We start from the raw sequence: 18,890 nt of genomic DNA on the forward strand, positions 1-18,890 counted from the left end.
AACAAACTTTGCCAGAACTCTGGAAAATAGTCAAAGTTTTATAGCAACAAAGCAAATGCTGAATCCAGAAAAAGGCAACTTTAAAATGGTAGGAAATCTCTGTGGTATTTTTTTTCCCCTTCCCTTGCCCCCTCCCCTTCTTAGCTCATGTTGGTCTTGAAGATGGTAGCCCATATTCCCAGTGTGGGATCCTGAGCCCTGGTTCTGAAGAGGGCAGAACAAACCTTATTGACACATGAGAGTGTATGTTCAAACCTGTCTGGAGGTTTCCTTATGGTGCTTCTCTCTGTTTTTCCTATCTTGGAACTCTCTCAGGGTGGAAAAGTGACAGACATTGCTCAAATCACTAGAAAGTGAACAAACAACCTTCAGTCACCAAGGGCAAAAGGTTATGGTCGAGACATACAATATACTACCTAAAGCCTGGGAGGAAAAGATGAGGAGAGCTTCCTTGGGAAATTAGGGCAGTCAAAAGTAACTGTGTATACAGAGGAATTTCAAAAATCACATGCATACCCAAAGCAAGATACATGTTCAGAAGACCCTAAATTTTCATGATGACCTCTAGGCTCAGTGAAAGCCTTGATAAGTGTCAAAGGGCTACCCCAATACAGAGTTGATTTGCAAAGACTGGGAGGGTTGTATTTTGCTGTTATTGCTGTTTTGTTGGTGTTTGCTTCTTTTAGCTCATGGCATGCAAGGAAATCTCTGTCAAAACAGTAACTGAAGACAAGCTAAAGAAATATAGATTTTAGTAACCACACATGACAAGGAATACAGTCTTTGCAAAAAGGGTTTGGAAAAAGCACTAAACAAACAGACAATTACAGCCATCAACAATAAAAAAAAACAGCCAACCCTAGGGAGGGAAAGAATCTGATTTCCAGAGTTACTGTATTATAATATTCAAATGTCCAGATTTTGATAAAAAGTCATAAGGCAAACAAAGAGATATGAAATGATGGCCCATTTAAAGGAATAAAATAAAGTGACAGAAACCATCCTTGAGGAAGACTAGACATTGAACTTCTAGCCAAAGAATTTAAAACAGCTGCCTTAAACATGGTCAAAGAGCTAAAGGAAAACATGGACAACTGATTTTCTACAAGGGTGCCAAGTTTTATTCAATAAGGAAAGAAAAGTGTCTTCTTCAAATGATGCTGGGACACCTGGATTTCTCCATGCAAAACAATAAAGTTGGACCCCTAGCTCACACCCTGTATGAAACTAAACTTGAAATGGATCAATGAACTAAATATGAGAGCTAAAAAAATAAAACTCTTAGAAGAAAACATAAGAATAAATCTTCATGACCTAAGATTGGTAATGGATTCTTAGATATGACACCAAAAACACAAGCAACAAAAGAAAAAATGGATAAATGGGTTTCATCAAAATTTTTTAAATTTATACTTCAAAGGTTATTATTAAGAAAGGGGAAACACAAATGACACAATGGGAGAAAATATTTGCAAATCATATATCTGATAAGGGTTTAATATCCAGAATACATAAAGAAATCCTACAATTCAACAACAAAAAACACAGCACAATTTTTAAAATCGGCAAAGAATTGAATAGACATTTTTTAAAGAAGATATATAAATAGCCAATAGGCACATGAAAAGATACTAAACATCATTAGACACTAAGGGAATTCATGTTGAACCACAATGAGTTGCCACTTCACACCCACTAGGATGGCTATTTTTTAAAAATACAGAAAATGAGCGTTGGTAAGGATGTGGAGAAATTAGAACGCTTGAGTATTGCTGGTGGGAAGGTAAAATGGTGCAGCTGTATGGAAAAAAGTTAGGCAGTTCCTCAAAAGGTTAAACAGAATTATCATCTGACCCAACAATTCCACTCTTAGGTATATACTCCAAAGAATTGAAAACAGGGACACAAACAGATACTTGTACACCAATATTCATAGCAGCATTTTTGAAATGCCAAAAGATAGAAACAACTTAGGGTCTATCAACAGATGAATGAGAAACAAAATGTAGTATTTACATTAAATGAAATATCATTCAGCCATAAAAAGGAATGAAGTTTGATACATTCTGTAATGTGGATGAACCTTGAAAACATTATACTAAGAAATAAACCAGACACAAAAGGACAAATATTGTATGACTCCACTTATATGAAATATCTTGAATAGGCAAATTAATAGAGAAAGAATAAAGATTAAGGTTATCAGGGCTCAGAGGAAGGAGGAATGGAGAGTTACTGCTTAACACATACAGGTTTCTGTTTGGGGTAACGTAAATATTTTGGAAATATTTAGAAATATTGTGGTGGCGGTTGCAGAGCCCTGTGAATTTAATTAATACCACTAAATTTGAATTATATACTTAAAAATGTTTAAAATGGCAAATTTTGTGTTATATAAATTTCACCACAATAAAATGAAATACACGTTTTTGTGTGTGCATGAATATTTCAACCATGGTCATTTGTAAGACAGAAGGTCCCAGACTAAATGATGCAATGTTAGAGTAAAAATGGAAGCATTTGCCTCTTAGATTATGGCGGTTCCATACAATCATTCAACAGTTTTGATTCTTTAGGTGCGCTCAATGTGGAGGGCACAATCTGACTTCCTCCTCATCATCAAACCTGGCCTGCTGAGGTTTTCCTGCACTGCCACCAACAACACAGTTCCTTCTGTCATCGCCAGGGCTGGTTTGGAAAGAAGACACTCTGGACTTGTAGAAAGCTGACTCACAAGATTCAAACCCCAAACTACTGAAACCCACATATTGTGTTTGAATTTCATAAAAATAAGTTGTCTAACTTTAGGATCACTTTTTAAAAAAATTTGTGACACATTAAAAAAACTATATAGAGTAACATCTAAAAACATGAAACAATAAATTTAACAAAATATATATAAGATAAGTAAAACAAAAACTACAAAAATTCCTAAGAGGAATTTTTAAATACCTAAATAAGTGAATATATATATTTATTTATATATAAATTCATGAAATGTGAAGACTCCGTGGTAAGAGGTCAGTTCTCTCCAAATTGGTCTTCACATTCTGTGTATTCCCAGTCAAAACTCCAGCAGGGATTTTTTGTAGAAATTAATAAGGTAATTCCAAAATTTATATAGGAATACAAAAGACTTAGCAGGGCAAAGTTAGAGGCTAACAGTATTATAATTCATGACACTATAAATCAGTATTAATCAAAACAATGTGATATTGGCACAAGAATAGACTTATAGAGCAACAGTGCAGAACAGAGTCCAGAAAAGTCATATACATATATTATCAGTTGATATTTATATTTTTAAAAATAATTTGTAATAAGTTTTTAAATGTCAATAGGGAAAGGAAAGATATGTCTCCGTTTCACCTGGCATTCAAAATAAGAAATAACAATCTGTTCTGAGAGTGGAAGAAAAATTGACTGCATTGCACTAATTAACGAATAGAATTACAAAGCCTTAAGGGATTTTCAAAGTGATTTTTAAAGTATTTTTGACTATATGCTTTAGGCAGCAGTTTTAGAACCTACTGAGTTCCCTAACCCCCATCATGAGATGTGATTCCACAGTGCCTCTCTTTTCTGCCAGTATATCCCATCACGAACTTCATTTTTAAAGCAATGGGACTCCTTCCACATATGGCGTCCCTGCTACTTGTCTTCTGGGCCCCCAGACCCCACCACCTGCTGCCATGGCACTCAGCCAGCTCACTTTATTTAGCATCTCAAACAAAACTGGCCTTGTGGAATTTGCCAGAAATTTAACTTCTGTTGGTTTGAATCTGGTCACTTCTGGAGAGACTGCAAAAGTTCTGAGGGATGCTGGTCTGTCTTTCAGAGATGTCTCTGAGCTGACAGGATTTCCTGAAATGTTAGGGGGGCATGTGAAAACCTTGCATCCTGTAGTCCATTTTGGAATCTTGGCTCCTAATACCACAGAAGATAATGCTGACATGGCCAGGCTTGATTTCAACCCTGTAAGAGTTGTTGTTTGCAGTCTGTATCCATTTGTGAAGACGGTGGCTTCTCCAGATGTAACTGTTGAGAAAGCTGTTGAGCAAGTTGATTTTGGTGGAGTGACGTTACTGAGCGCAGCAGCCAAAAACCAGTTGAGTGACAGTAGTGTGTGACCCAGAGGACTATTCTGCAGTGTCCATAGAGTCGCAGAGTTCTGATAAGACACCTCTTTCAAGATGAGACTCTAGTTAGCCTTGAAGGCTTTCACTAATATAGCACAGTATGATGAAGCAATTTCAGATTACTTCTGCAAACAGTGCAGTAGAGGAACATCTCAGATGTCCTTGAGGTATGGAATGAACCCTCATCAAACTCCTGCCCAGTTATGCACCCTGCAGCCCAAGCTTCCCATCACAGTTCTAAATGGAGCCCCTGGATTTATAAACTTGTGTGATGCTTTGAATGCCTGAAACTTGGTAAAGGAACTGAGAGAAGCTTTAGGCATTCCAGTTGCTGCCTCTTTCAAACACGTCAGTCCAGCAGGTGCTGCCGGAGGAATTCCACTTGAAGATGAGACCAAAGTCTGTGTAGTCCATGATCTCTATAAAACCCTTACACAAGTAGCAACGGCATATGCAAGAGCAAGAGGGGTTGGTAGGATGTCTTCATTTGGTGATTTTGTTGCATTATCTGATGTTTGTAATGTCCCTACCAAAAAAATTATCGCCAGAGAGGTATCTGATGGTATTGTTGCCCCAGGATACAAACAAGAAGCCTTGAAATTCCTTTTAAGGGTCAAGGTTGAGATGCCTATTGGACAGTTGTTGAGTAGGCAGTTGGATACACAAGTTTAGGGGAGAAGTTTCAGAGTGGAGGGGATATAGATAGAGATAGAATTTAATAATCACATGATTAGACAAGATATCTAGACAAGGGGCAGAAAAAAAAAAAAAACTTCAAGGACCAACCCCTTAGGCACTCCAATATTAAGAGTTGGAGAGATGAGGAAAAACTGAGCAAAACTGACTGATAAGGAACAATCAATGACACAGATGGAAAACCAAGAGACCACAGTGTCCCAGAAGTAAAGGAATGTTGTCACAACTAGAGTGGCCCTTCCAGAAATGCTAAATGGAGTTCTGCAGGTTGAAAGGAAAGGACACTAGACATTTGAAGAAGCCACATGAAGAAATAAAGATCTTCAGTAAAAACAATGACATGGGCAAATGCAAATACCAGTATTATTGTGTTTTGGGGTTTGTCATTCTTTCTTACATCTAAAGGAAAGTCTTCCTGGTCTTAGCAAATTCCATTTTCGCAGATAGAAATAATTCAAAATTCAATAACATTCTTTAAAAGCTTGACTTCAAATAGTACCAGTGACTCTGCTGACAAGTGCAACATCTAATGGGTCTTGATAAAAAAGAGAAGATAATATTCACAGATTTGATCCATCATCAATAGACAAATAAGTTAAATATGTTTAATAAAAGCAAGACATTAATTAAGCAAAATTATATTCAAGTAGCTACAGGGAATATAAAAACAGACACAGTCTCTTACCTAAAGGAATCTTAGAGTCTAGTTGTAAAGATAAAATTTCATGAATTTAAAAATAAGCATTGATCTGAAGTGTATAAGCAACAAGGAAGAGGCATATACCAGAGAATCTAAAATCTGGTTAGCCAGGTCTCACCCTCAGAGATTCTGATTCATTGTGTCTGGGGTTGTGCCCAAGTATCCATGTTTTTAATGAACTCCACAGGTGATTGTGTTATATGGTCAGGTTCAGAACTACTCATATTGACAATAAAGGCTATATATTTCCAGGAAGGGAAAGGTCAGTGCTCCTCCTGCTCCCACATAACTTTGTTTTCATTTGAACGCATCTCTCTCTCCACATTCAGCCTCTCACCAGCAAACGAAATCTCAAAGAAAGAGACAAGCCTCTCCTTCCCCATAGCTAAGTAGCAAAGGGGAGTAGTAAGTGAATGGACTGTGGAGCTAGAAGGCCCAGGCTCCAATCTTTCCTCCTTGGAGCTTGGGAAAGACTCCTCTATACCTCTGTTTTCTCATTTAAAAACTGGGATGAATCATAATGTCATATGTCATAGTGAGGATGAATTACATAATTCAAAGAAAATCCTTAGAGCAGTGCCTGGCAGATGATAGACACTCAGTATCAGTATTCCTTTTCTTTTTAAATTAAGCTAACCCTTCTGCTCCTTTTTGTGCTCCTACATTTTCTTATCTCTTCAGAAACGTTTTATCTATCACTCTTCCAATACCTTCAGACTCTCTCACACCTGAAATTGATATCGAAGGTGAGTTGATTGGCCCCAAGTTATACACATGGTCAGTGGTATATTTTGGACTAGAAGTCAGGCTACTAATTCTTAATTCATTGAAATTTTCATATTATTCTGCCTCCCACTTTATCATAATTTCTCTCTCTCTCTCTGTCTGTCTCTCTCTGTCTCTCCTTTCCTCCCTTCCTCCCTCCCTCCCTCGCTCCCTCCCTCTCTCTCTTTTCTTCTACCATTCTGCAAGACGGAACACCTATCTAGCCAGGCCACTCTTGTTATGTGGCAAAAAGTCTACTCCTTCTGCCTTTGCAAAAAGTGTTTCCACCCAGACATACTTTATACCCTTGTTGTCACTAATCTACCCATTAAAATTTTCTTTTTAAAACGTTTTCTCAGATTGCTACTACATTACTATTCATATTCTGAGATTCCACAGTATTGAGGCTGCTTTCAATTGTTCCCTATTTTACACTATATGCTATTACCTCAATTATACTGACATTATTTGTTCATTGCAAATACAGGATATGATGCAAGGCAATAAGTGAGTATGGAGAAATTTGCATTGAATGAAGAAGGAATCAGCTATACAGACTATCTGGAAATATATATTTACTTACCAAGCTTGTTCAGGGTCTGCATTGCAGAGACAAAGCAATCCTTTTAAAGAGTCCTGGGTCTTGAGAACCTAGCAAAGCCCAGTTTATAGATATGGCCTCAAACATTTCCTTGCTCTGTCTGTGGAGAGAAGAGGAAAGTAAGCAGGATGATTTAGGGATTGCCAAGGAGTGAGTATCATTCTAATTGGATATGGATAGCAGTGTTTGCTAAAGGAAACCAAACTGGGTGTGATTTAGATGGGATCCATCAGATATCCATCCTATAATAAATAAGACTCTTCTGATAATGGGTGTAAACTGGAATTAAGGCTCTTCTGCCAAGACATCTGTTTCTTTGATGCCATTCAGTAAAAGAATCTGAGATCAACTAAAAAAAAAGCTGAAGATGATTTTGTATTTTGGAAGAGTGGCTTTGAAGGCAAAATGAAGGCTTGGGACGTCTTACCTGTCCCAGTTGCTTACCTGTCTTGCAGGGGGCACTGTATTCAGCAAAAGCTGCTTCATCTGAAAGACACAATGGGAGAAATTTTCAAGAATGGGGGCTTCCATAGGCAGGGTTTTGTGGAGAGGCTTTGACATACTAGGACCACAAACTTGACTGAATCAGGAATTGCATCTTGCAGAAATGCCAGCTCTCGAGGGAAACAGACCAAATATGGTCAAGGAATTTCCACTCTTGATACCATTGACATAATTCTCTTCTCTGGGGGAAAGTTGAAGCCTGCCCAGATGTGTTTCCTTTCAGTTCTCCTTCCATATTTACTTCTTTTTTCCTTCATGATATTTCTTACATTTTTCTCCTGGCCTGAAATACTCTGCATGTTCTTCTCCACTAATCAGAATAATTCCCACCCCTTTATCCTCCAACTCAAATTTTACTTTGTTTGTCCTTCAATCACGACCTAGGTGACAGTTCTCTCGCAATCTCTTATTTCTTACTATCGTTATTTGTACAATTCACCAGACTCTTATTTATTGCTTTGCATTGTTATATTGAGATTTGTGATTCTCTTTATCTGTAAACACTTCTTTGTAAAACTCCTAGCACCTTGTGATATTTTGCAGTACTCAAGTATTTACCGATAGGCTTATGTCATGGGTAGTTTTTTACACTGTAGTTCTGGAGGCCAAAATGTCAGGAACAAGTTATGGGTGCCAGAATAAATTGACAATAGGACTTAGTCACAAATGAGTCCACCGCATTCTTAATTTATTATGGATTTAGTTTATTTAGGGTCCTTTGTCCTCTCTTACTCACCTGTCTCATAGTAATCATAGACTTTCATGATGGCCAGTTTCAGGTCTCTTACAGGCATGTCCTGAAGGACAGTGAAGGAAAAGCTCAGTGTCTGACTGGTAACCTGAAAAAGAAAAGAGGGAATAATCCAGAACCAGGAAGGCTTCATCTCTTTTTTCCTTTGACACAGCTCAGTCTCTATCCTTTGAGGAATAATTCGTAGTTGGCTGATAACATTTAATTTCAAACTAACTGTGCTCCCTAACTGGTCATATCTGTGGATGATGATATGGATTTTACAATAAGAACCCAAGGAACTAGAGCAGATGGTCCTTAAAGTAGATGAGAAATTTACCAACCTTTTAAATAATTAAAACAATCTATATTTCTCCATAATGTCCAATACATGGTTCTGCCCAAAGTTAGATATAAATAGTTTTTGCTGGCAGACAGACTATCCATAGTGATAGTTCCAAATATCCAGGGAATAAATGTCCAAAATCAGAGTGGTGTTTCTGGTTTACTAATAATCAGTTGCATTACTCTGTGGTAAAACTGATTATATACTCAGAGTGATAGCATCTATCTATCCATTATCTTTATCATCATCATCATCTGTTTTTCTCATACATGCATGTTAAGGTGTGACTGATAAAATCACTGACCAACTTCTGTGAACATTCCCTATCTTTAATCATCAACTTTCAACATGGCTTCTGGATGATCAGGCCTGTTTGTGGAAAAGAATGTTTACCTGTAGTAAACAGAAATACTCTTATCCCCATTTTAGTATAAACAAATCCTTAACCACTGGCCTCCCCACCTCTCCTCCCTCCCCACTTCCCTTTACACACACACTGTCAACTCTTGACATTCCTAGTCCCAGGGAAGCCCGCGATGAGGAAAGAGAATTTAAAATAGGAATTCTCCAATGCAAACAGACAGGATATGCTTTTCCAGAAGGCCTTCCTTGTAATGGCTCTTCTCACACCATGTGTTTCTCAGGTCCTGGCATCTCCAGTTTGCTTTTCTAACTCCTTCCTTGTCCTCAGTGACCTTTCCCTTACTGGGAATACATAGCCTTTATTGTCAGTATGAGTAGTTCTGAACCTGACTGTATAACACACTCATCTGGAGAGTTCATTAAAAACATAGATACCTGGGCACAACCCCAGACACAATGAATCAGAAGAGCAGAAAAGGCGGAAGTTAGTGTTCCTGGAAGACTTTCCGAGACCATCTGGCATCACCATGTAGCAATTGTCCCTTTCATGTGTGAAGCCTATAGGATCAGTAGATTGCAACCAGTGCTGCCCAGAACTTGAATACACCTTTCCCAAAAGTCAAACCATATCAAAGGAGGAGAAAATGTAACACCTATACAATCTCCTGCTTAGAACCTTTTTATTTGAAGATTATGTTGGCTTATTTTTTTTGTTTCTACAATATAGAAGGAAATAAGCCCCTCGGTGTCCTGAAAAAGCGAATAGACTTATGATTGGGTAATATCATAGGGCGTATGATTCCTTCTCTGAGTGATCACAATAAAAGAGCCAGAAAATCCCTGCCCTCACAACTGGAGCCAGCCATGCCCAGAGACACTCTTATACAGGGCACATGCCACCCTTCTGCTGTTCACCCCAATCACAAGAGAGCTACATTAGCTTGGAGCCCAGATCTGTCTGAATAAATGGAGAATCCAACCTTTAGGCGATGGGCTCGATGCAGTGCAACCAGATACCACTAACATTGTATTTGATGGAAAAGAAAGGAACTGGAAAACCCTATGATTGCTCTCTGGCTCTGGATGCTGTGAAATTTTTATCATACTGCAGTGAAAACAGTAAGGCCTAGGACAGAAAGTGGATGTGGCCCCTGATTTGGGCCCATGCTGAGAGAGTTAGCCCAGGTAGAATGTTGGAATGGCGTGGCATCCTGGAGGTTTCTCTTATGCAAGCTCCAGCGAGACATCCCAAATGGCCACAGTATGCCATGCCTTTACCAACAGTAGTCCCAAAATACCTAGGTCCCTATCTGGGATTCTATAAAAGTTTCACTCACTAAGTTTTATCTCTCAAAAACTTAAATCCACCAGAGTGTTCCTATACCAGACAAGTCCTAAAACCCAGAAGGCAACAGACTCTTTAGAAACAATGATCAGATATAGCCTCCTCCCCCATAATGTCAATTCCCCTCTTCAGTATGAACAAGTTAGGGTGCTCGCTGCCTAGACACCCCTGAAGATAAAGAAAGTGGTTAAATGAGAGGAGGGTACACTAACAGACAAAATAGGATGTAACAAAGGATTACGAATACTGAAACTTGATGTCTATTTTTAAATGCTAAAGGTATTAGAATAGCTTGAAGGAAATAACTGAAATGGTGGAACTGTAACCTATAACATTCTTTGAAATTTGCTCTGTAGCTATTCGTTGAATTTTGCTTTGAAAGTTATCACCTTTCTGCAAATATATCCCACAAAAAGGAAAGAACTGAAACTGTGGAACTATAACCATAACATTTTTTTTTAATTACCTGTATAACTGCTTATTGAGCAGTACTTTGAAACTTAACACCTTTCTATATATATGCTATATTTACAATAATGGAAATAACTGAAATTGTGGAACTGTAACCCATAACACTCTTTGAAATTTATTCTCTACTTGTTAAATTGTACTTTGAAAGTTGTCACTGTTGTGTATATATGTTAAAGTTTACAGTTAAAAATGCATAAAAATAAAAGAAAGTAAAAAGAAAAGGCATGGCAGTATGTATGACTATGATAAAAAAGTGAAGCTTAAGAGACTATCAGTTGGGAATGATTTATGAAGGGTCTTAAAAGAAGTCTGCATTTTATCCTATAAGTATTGGGAAGCCAACGGAATCTTTTATAAAGGGGATAGCAGCATGATCAGATTTCGGTTAAAATGGTAACAAGTGGTAGAAAGTTGGTTAGAGTGGGGAAGGATGGGTAGCAATACTGTTGCAGTTGTCTTTATTTGTCATGACAAATATGCCTAGAAAATGGGCTCTGAGAATACTCTACCCTGAAAACCGTATTCTTTAATTCTTACCATTTAGGGAAAGCCAAAATGCCTTGTACCAGTATGGCAAGCTCTAGGCAAAAATGACAGTCTACAGAGATTTTAGGCCTTGGACCTGCTATAGACATCAGGTTCAACTGCCTAAGCAATTTTTTCCAGAGTCCATTAAAACAAAGCCATAAACTGACACTATGTAACAAGCCAGGATCAACAACTAGTGCACTCTCAGGGTAACTATATATACTAGTCTGAATTGGGATGAGGGATGGGGACTACTAAAATAAGGTTAGACACACCCAATAGGATTTTAGAGGACAGATATTACATATAAGAGACATGTCTAACATATGCCAGCTTCACATCGCACATCCTGAGCATTGTGGTGACAGACCATCTTGAATGTCTGCAGAAGTTTCTGAAATATGCACTTCCCCTACACTTATCCCCCTTCTAATGGCTTAGCAGAAGTTTGGCAATGTCCTTTTCATGTACAGTAATAAAAGATAGCCACAGGGTGGCACCAAAGGCTTAAAAAATATGAGAATCACAACATTAATTACAAAAATCTTGCAAAAAATAAAGGATTTGTACAAAGGAACAAAGGAAGAAGAGAAGGGAAAAAGTAAAATAATCATGAAAACTTAAAATTAGATGATAAAATAAGATACCTAGCCACATTGTCTTTGCCTATGGATATATAGAATTGTATTCACAATTCTGGGAATTGTTAGCTGAGATAATCTTTTGTTTTCTTAGAATCAATGTAGGCTTTCAATGTGCAAGAAATAGTGCATTTCTCTGACTTCTGTAAATGAAATGTGATTGTGACTCTAAACCCCAGGCCCATTGAACTGACTGGAAATTTTACTCAGACATTCTTGGGTCTTCCCACCTGGCTATCTAATGAAGGATCAGCCATCCATCTGTGGTCCACATAGTCACTTTAAGTCTCCCACTCATGGCTCTTTGCATTCTTGACAATAGGACTCTTTAACGAAAAAAACCAAGCACCTAGGCCTAGAACCCAGCATTCCAGGTAAACCATGCAGACCTTCCCTCTAAAGACCCAACAATGACTCAAAGAGTGCCAAGAAACTGGACTTAGGTCCCCACTTCTCAAAGGACCCATAGACCTCTTTCTACCCAGCCTAGAGGAATCTCCTTTTAGTGGGTGTAACAAATTACCACACCCTGGGTAAAGCTTAAAAAAAACAGAAATTTATTCTCACAATTCTGGAGGCCAAAAGTCCAAAATCAAGATGTAAGCTGAGCCTCACTCCCTCCAGAGGTTCTGGGGGAGAATCCAGTCCATGCCGCTCTCCTAGTTTCTGCTGGCTGCTGTCATCCCTGACATTCCTCAGCTTGTAGCCACATCACTCCAGTCTCTCTCCCTATCTTCACATTGCCTTCTCCCCCATGTATGTCATCTTCTCTGTGTGCATGTCCCAAAACTCCCTCCACCTTTCTAAGGATGCATGTGATTGCACTCGGGGCCCATCAGGGTAATCCAGGATAAGTTCCTCCTCTCAAGATCCTTAATTTAATCACATCTTTTATCATATAAGGCACTGTTCACAGGTTCCAGGTATGAGGACATGGACATAAACTTTGGAAGATATGAACCAAAAAATTTACCCACTAGGTTAGGAATCCAAGTGTTTTTCCATATGGCTATTCAGTTGTCCCACTACCATTTATTTTACAGCTTGTTTTGTCCCCACTTATTTGAGAAGCCATCTTTGTCCCAACGTAAATTGTCTGATTTTGTGTATTTGGGTGTGTTTTAGTTTGCTAAAGCTAATGAAATGCAATATACCAGAAAAGGGTTGGCTTTTATAATGGGAATTTATTAACTTACAATTTACAGTTCTGAGGCCATGAAAATGTTCAAATCAAGGCATCAACAGGATGATACCTTCTCCCTGAATACCAGCTACAAGCCATCCTCTACTCCCCCATCGCATGGGCAGGCACATGGTGTCATCTGCTGGTCTCTCCCTTCTCTCCCAGGTTTCGTTGCTTCTGGCTTCTGCTTCAGTGGTTTCCTCTCTGAGCTTCTGTGTGTGTCCTTGTCTCTGTTTCTCCAGCTTTTCTCTCTGAGCTTCTCTGGCTTTTTCTTTGTCTTTTATCCTCTTATAATAGACTCTAGTGAGAGGATTAAGACCAACCCTAAATGAGGTGGGTCATATCTCAATTTAAGTTAAGATCCCACTCACCAAAAGATCCTACTTATAATGGGTCCACACCCACAGGAATGGATTAGCTTTAAGAACATGGTTTTCTGTGATACCTACAGCTTCATACTACCACAGGGTGCATTTATAGATTTTCTACTCTGATCAATCATTTATTCTTGTTATTCGCACTCCAGGACTACATTAGTTTAATTCATGAGGCTTTACAGTATATTTCAATATCGGATAAGGCTGTTGTGTATTTTAATACCATAATCCTTTGTTAAATTTTGTCAAATGCCTTTTCGGAGTCTAAGGTGATGGTCATGCTACTTTTGCCTTATAAATTATGTTAATGGATTCCCTGGCATTGACCCTTTCATTTCTGAAATAAACCACAATCAGTTATTATATATAATTCCCTTATCATGCATGTTTATCATGGTGTTTGCCAATAGTTTATTTAGGATTTTGTATCAGTGTTATTAGTGATATTGGTCTCTAGTTTTCTTTTTGTTTATTTTCTGTCTGATTTCGGTATCAGTTTACAACAACTTCGTGAAAAGAATTTGGAAGTGATGTTTGCTGGTGCTTTCTGAAGTCCACATTGCTGGGATTCTCATCACTACCAGTGCTTCTCCTTTTTCACGTCCTTCTCTATGGCTTCTTTCCAATCTCAACTGCTTTTGACAGCCTTTATGTATATTTTTAAAATCTGCTCATATCTGCTTCTTATTATAGCAGGAAGAAATTATTTGTGGGAGGTTTTTTTTTTGTTGTTGTTATTATTGTCCTTGATGCTTTTAAGTGATTCCCAGAAGAACAAAGAACATATGCAGACATGTTGAAACTAGTAGCCTTATTACTTTTTTTTAAACTTCTTTCCATGTTGTTGCTTGTACATCTTGTTTAGTGCTCCTAACTTTGGTGTAGTATTCCACTAAAACAGCATGCATCCACCAAATTATTTTATTTATTGCTTTAGTGCTGGATAACTATGATGCCTCTAATTTTGACTATTATAAATACAGTGCTCCAGAGTTGTCACCTTATTGACTTCTGTGATCATTTTTCTTGGTTATAGAGCCAGATGAAAGGATATACACAAAATTAGTTTCAGTATTCCATCAGAATGTATTCCAGAATGGCTGTCTACTGTAGGGAATCTATACTCCCTACAGTAGTACATAAGGGGGTCCCATTTCCCCTATATTTTGCCCATACCTATCATAATCTTTCTAAATTTTTACACTCTTTGGGTAAAAATTCTTGTTTTTTTAAATTGTCTTAATTTTTATTTCTCTGACTAGTACAGACTGGTATCTCTTTGTATTAGCCATTGGGATTTCCCCTTCTACAACTTACCTATTCCTGTAATTTGCATGTTTTTCTACTATTGTATTTCATCAATTCTAAATTGCGCATTTTTTTTACATTTTAACCTCCCTGAAATTGGGATGCATCTTACAATTGATCACATCTTTTTCATTCATCTATTACTGCATAACAAACCACCACAAACTTAGAATCTTAAAATAACAATGATTTTTATTGTATCTCATAATTCCACGGGTTGGCTGGGCTCAACTGGGCGGTTCTTCTACTGGTTTGCCTGGGGTATCTCATGCAATTGCAGCCTGATGGCAGCTGGGACTGGAATCATCTGAAGGTTCTACTAGGAGGCTGAGTCAGCTCGGCCTCTCTCCCTCTCCATATTGTCCCCTTGTGCTCGCTCCAACAGGGTGGCTAGACTTGTTACATGGCATTTCAGGGCCCCTAACAGCAAGGGTTCCTAGAAACTGAGGCAGAAGCTGCAAGGCTTCTTAGGAACCAGCCCCAGAAGCCATGTGGTATCACTTTCATCACATTCGATTGGTCACTTGTATCAAAGAGTCAGCTCAGATTCAAGGGAACGTGAAACAGACTTCACCTCTTGAAGGGGGAGTGGCAAGATCACATACAAGGGAACTGGAGATACTGTTGTAGCCATATTTGGAAACAATTTCTACAGTCTGCATTTGGCCACAAAATTCACCCATATAAAAAAATTATCCCACATACAAAAAAACACTAATTATCCTCTCCCTAAAACACCTTATCCCTTTGTGGATGAGTCCAGGATTTCATCCTTAAAACCAGGTGTGAATGAGACTTCCTTGGTAAAGCACATTGGGTGCCACTTCTCAAGTACAGTTCCTCTCAAACTGAAGACACTTGAACGAAAGATACAAGATATCTTCCCCACACACACACGAACACAATATACAAGGGTGAGACAAGAAAAGAATACGTGCAATAAATATTCCCATTATTTGTTGAGAGAATAGGAGGCGCAGAGCAATCACTTGTCATAGTAATTCTGAAATCCAGCAGGATGCACATCACCGTTCCTCCACAAGGGCTCATTCCTGCCCTCTGGGAATTGTTCTCGGTATGTCTTCCTCTGTCCTCTGGTCTCTAAGCTAAACTCTTTGAGTCATCTTTCTTTTTCCATAAGAAATGGCCTATGTTTGCAGTTGAGTAGCTTTCCTAGCCTCCTTCCTACCTATAAAAATTGAGGCTCAGAGGTTTGTTTGCCCCTCTTAGGCCAAGGTGATATAATTAGTTTGAAAACCATGTGGACTTCCTCTATAGCAGTTTATGATCCATTGCATCAGAAAAATGCCACTCTGGCAAATCTGTTCAAAATAGATCCCTCTCTAGCTGGGCCCAGAATAAAGATGCTGGGTAACAATGCCCTTAAATTTCATAGATGCCCTCTAATCTAACAGAAAAGATCTAAGAAGCATGACATTAGGGTTTTTAGAAGACTTTGCCTAGCTGAGAGGGTCTAGGAGACACCCCCTTAAAAGGTGTCTTGAAATCTTGACTTTGGATACATTTTTAGAGATGGTGTCCTAGATTTGATCTTTGCCCTAAGGTCATTTATTACTATGATAGTTTTTTTACTAGGAGAGATTGGGATAAGAAACAATTTTATTTTCAAATACAGCAAGTCTGGCACAGAAATGTTTCCTCTAGTTCCTCTTGAAACCAAGCAGCTCCTTCTTCAGTTCACTCTATCAACCAAGAAATCAGTTGATACATTCAACATTCTATCCAGATAATGCCTTAGACCCCTTTGTATAAGCTAAAACCACTACATCCACAAGTTGCTTTTTTTCCACCTCCCAATAAAAATATCCTTCCTGTCTTCCCAGCCTAAAGTAGCAGTCTATTAGAGATTCCTCCAGCTTCTTACCACCTGGTCCCAAAGTCAACGCCACTGTTTTAAGTGTTTATTAAATCAGCACCCCAATCACAGTACCATTCTGTTTTTGATGATTTATTGCTGCATACAAACCACTCCAAAACCTAACTGTTTAAAACAACCACCATTTTATTGTCTCTTACTGGACAATGGTGGGTGGTCTCCCATGGGGCACCTCAAACATTTAGATAGCAACTGGAGCTGGAATCATCTGGAGGCCTGATTAGGAAACTGGGATAGCTTGACTTCTATCCCTACATCTCAGAGGGTTGCCACTTAGTTTCTCCAGCAAAGTAGCTGGACATTTTTACATAGCCAATCAAGAGTGAAGGTTCTAAGAGATGAAAGTGAAAGCTGCAAGGCTGCTTTCGACCTAACTTCAGAAAATACAGAGTATCAATCTCGCAGCACTCTATTGATCAAGGGAGTCATACAGCCCATCTGGATTCAAGAAAGGGGAAAATAGACTCCATTTTGGTGATGTGGGAGTGGCAAGGTCACATAGCAAAAGAGCACATGGCTGAACAAATTGTGCATTTTAAATAGGTACAGTTTATGGTGGATCAATTATACCTCAATAAAGTGCATTTGTTTGTAAGGAGCATGTTTGATGGGAGGCAGGCAGCCACCTTGGGAAACACAGTGCCCTTTTACGGTTACTGACAAGTGGGCAGGGGTTATGACATAGTTGTCATTTCCTCTCATACATGACCTCAGTTGTTTTTCCACTGACATTTCCATTGAACAACTGTGATCGCCAATATTTCAGCTAATAAGTGATTATAAAAACACTTGAAAAAAGAATCAGAATTCTGATTGTTGTTTAAAACCTTCATTAACAACTTCTAGTACATCAAAAATGTGTCAGCCAGAGGGAGAACTGGAAAATTCACAAATACGTAGAAATTAAACAATATACTTTTAAACAGAAATTGATGAAAGAAGAAATCATAAGGGAAATTAGGAAAAATCTTGAGGCAATTGAAAAGGAAAATACAACATACCGAAACTTGGGATGCAGCAAAGGCAGTGCTGAAAGGGAAATTTATAGCTTTAAATGCTTACATTAAAAAAGAAGACCTTGCCTCACAACTAGAGGAAATAGAAAAGGAAGATTAAACTAAATACAAAGCAAGCAGAAGGAAGGAAATAACACAGATTAAAGCTGAAATAAATGAAATAAAATAAAAAATCAATAAAGAGAATAAACAAAACCAAAAGATGGTTCTGTGAAAAGATCAATAAAATCACCAAACCTTTAGCTAGACTGGCAAAGAAAAAAAGAGAGGACACAATAACTAAATTTATAAATGAGAGAGAGGACATTCCTATCAACCCCACAGAAATAAAACTGATTATAAGAGAAAATACCAACAAATTAGATAACCTAGATGAAATGAACAAATTACTAGAAACACACAAACTACCTACACTGACTCAAGAAGAAACAAAAGATCTCAACAGACCAAAATCAAGTAAAGAGATTGAATCAGTAATCCAAAACCCCCCAGCAAAGAAAAGCCCAGGACCAGATGGCTTCACAGGGGAATTTTACCAAACATTCCACGAAGAATGGACACCAATCCTGCTCAAATTATTCCAAAAAAATTGAAGAGGGAATACTTCCGAACTCATTTAATGTGGCCACCACTATAATACCAAAGCCAGGTAAAGGTTCTACAAGAAAAGAAAATAAAAGACCAATATCCCCTGTGAATATAGATGCAAAAATCCTCAGCAAAATACCAGCAAACCAAATCCAACGTCACATTAAAATAATTATACATGATGATCGGGTATGATTTATCCCAGGTTTGCAAGGATAGCGCAACATAAAAAAAAAGAATTAATGTAATACACTGCATTAATACAACTAAGGAAAAAAAAATGATCATCTCAATTAGCGCAGAAAAGGCATTTGACAAAATACAGCACCCCTTCTTGATAAAAACACTTAGAAAACTAGGAATAGAAGGAAACTTCCCAAACATGATAAAGGGCATATGTGAAAAATGCACAACTAACATCATACTCAGTGGCAAAAGAGTAAATGCTTTCCCTAAGATTAAGAACAAGACAAGGATGCCCAATGTCACCACAGCTACTCATCATTGTATTGGAAGTTCTAGCCAGAGCAAATGGGCAAGGGAAAGAGATAAAAGGCATGCAAGTTAGAAAAGAAGAAGTAAAACTTACCCTATTTGCAGAAGACATGACCCTACATATAGAAAATCCTGAAAAATTCACAACAAAAACTACTAGAGCTAATAAATGAATTCAGCAAAGTGGCAGGGTACAT

At 38.1% G+C, this 18,890-nt stretch overlaps 1 protein-coding gene and 1 pseudogene across 1 annotated transcript in view; one reads left to right on the forward strand and one right to left on the reverse strand.

The window, feature by feature from the left end:
- The window catches only part of KLRG1 (killer cell lectin like receptor G1), a 114,031-nt gene that overhangs the window by 39,031 nt on the left and 56,110 nt on the right, over positions 1-18,890 (reverse strand). The window contains exons 6-8 of the mRNA XM_037847226.1: positions 8,142-8,244; positions 7,346-7,387; positions 6,884-7,001 (exon numbers count right to left, since the gene is read on the reverse strand). Of these exons, the coding sequence (XP_037703154.1) occupies positions 6,967-7,001; positions 7,346-7,387; positions 8,142-8,244 (180 nt within the window). The 3' untranslated portion in view covers positions 6,884-6,966. The remainder of the gene's footprint in view (positions 1-6,883; positions 7,002-7,345; positions 7,388-8,141; positions 8,245-18,890) is intronic.
- LOC119542913 lies at positions 3,693-4,811 on the forward strand (annotated as a pseudogene).

Source organism: Choloepus didactylus, chromosome 8 (genome assembly GCF_015220235.1).
Source record: "Choloepus didactylus isolate mChoDid1 chromosome 8, mChoDid1.pri, whole genome shotgun sequence".
Lineage (NCBI taxonomy): Eukaryota > Metazoa > Chordata > Mammalia > Pilosa > Megalonychidae > Choloepus > Choloepus didactylus.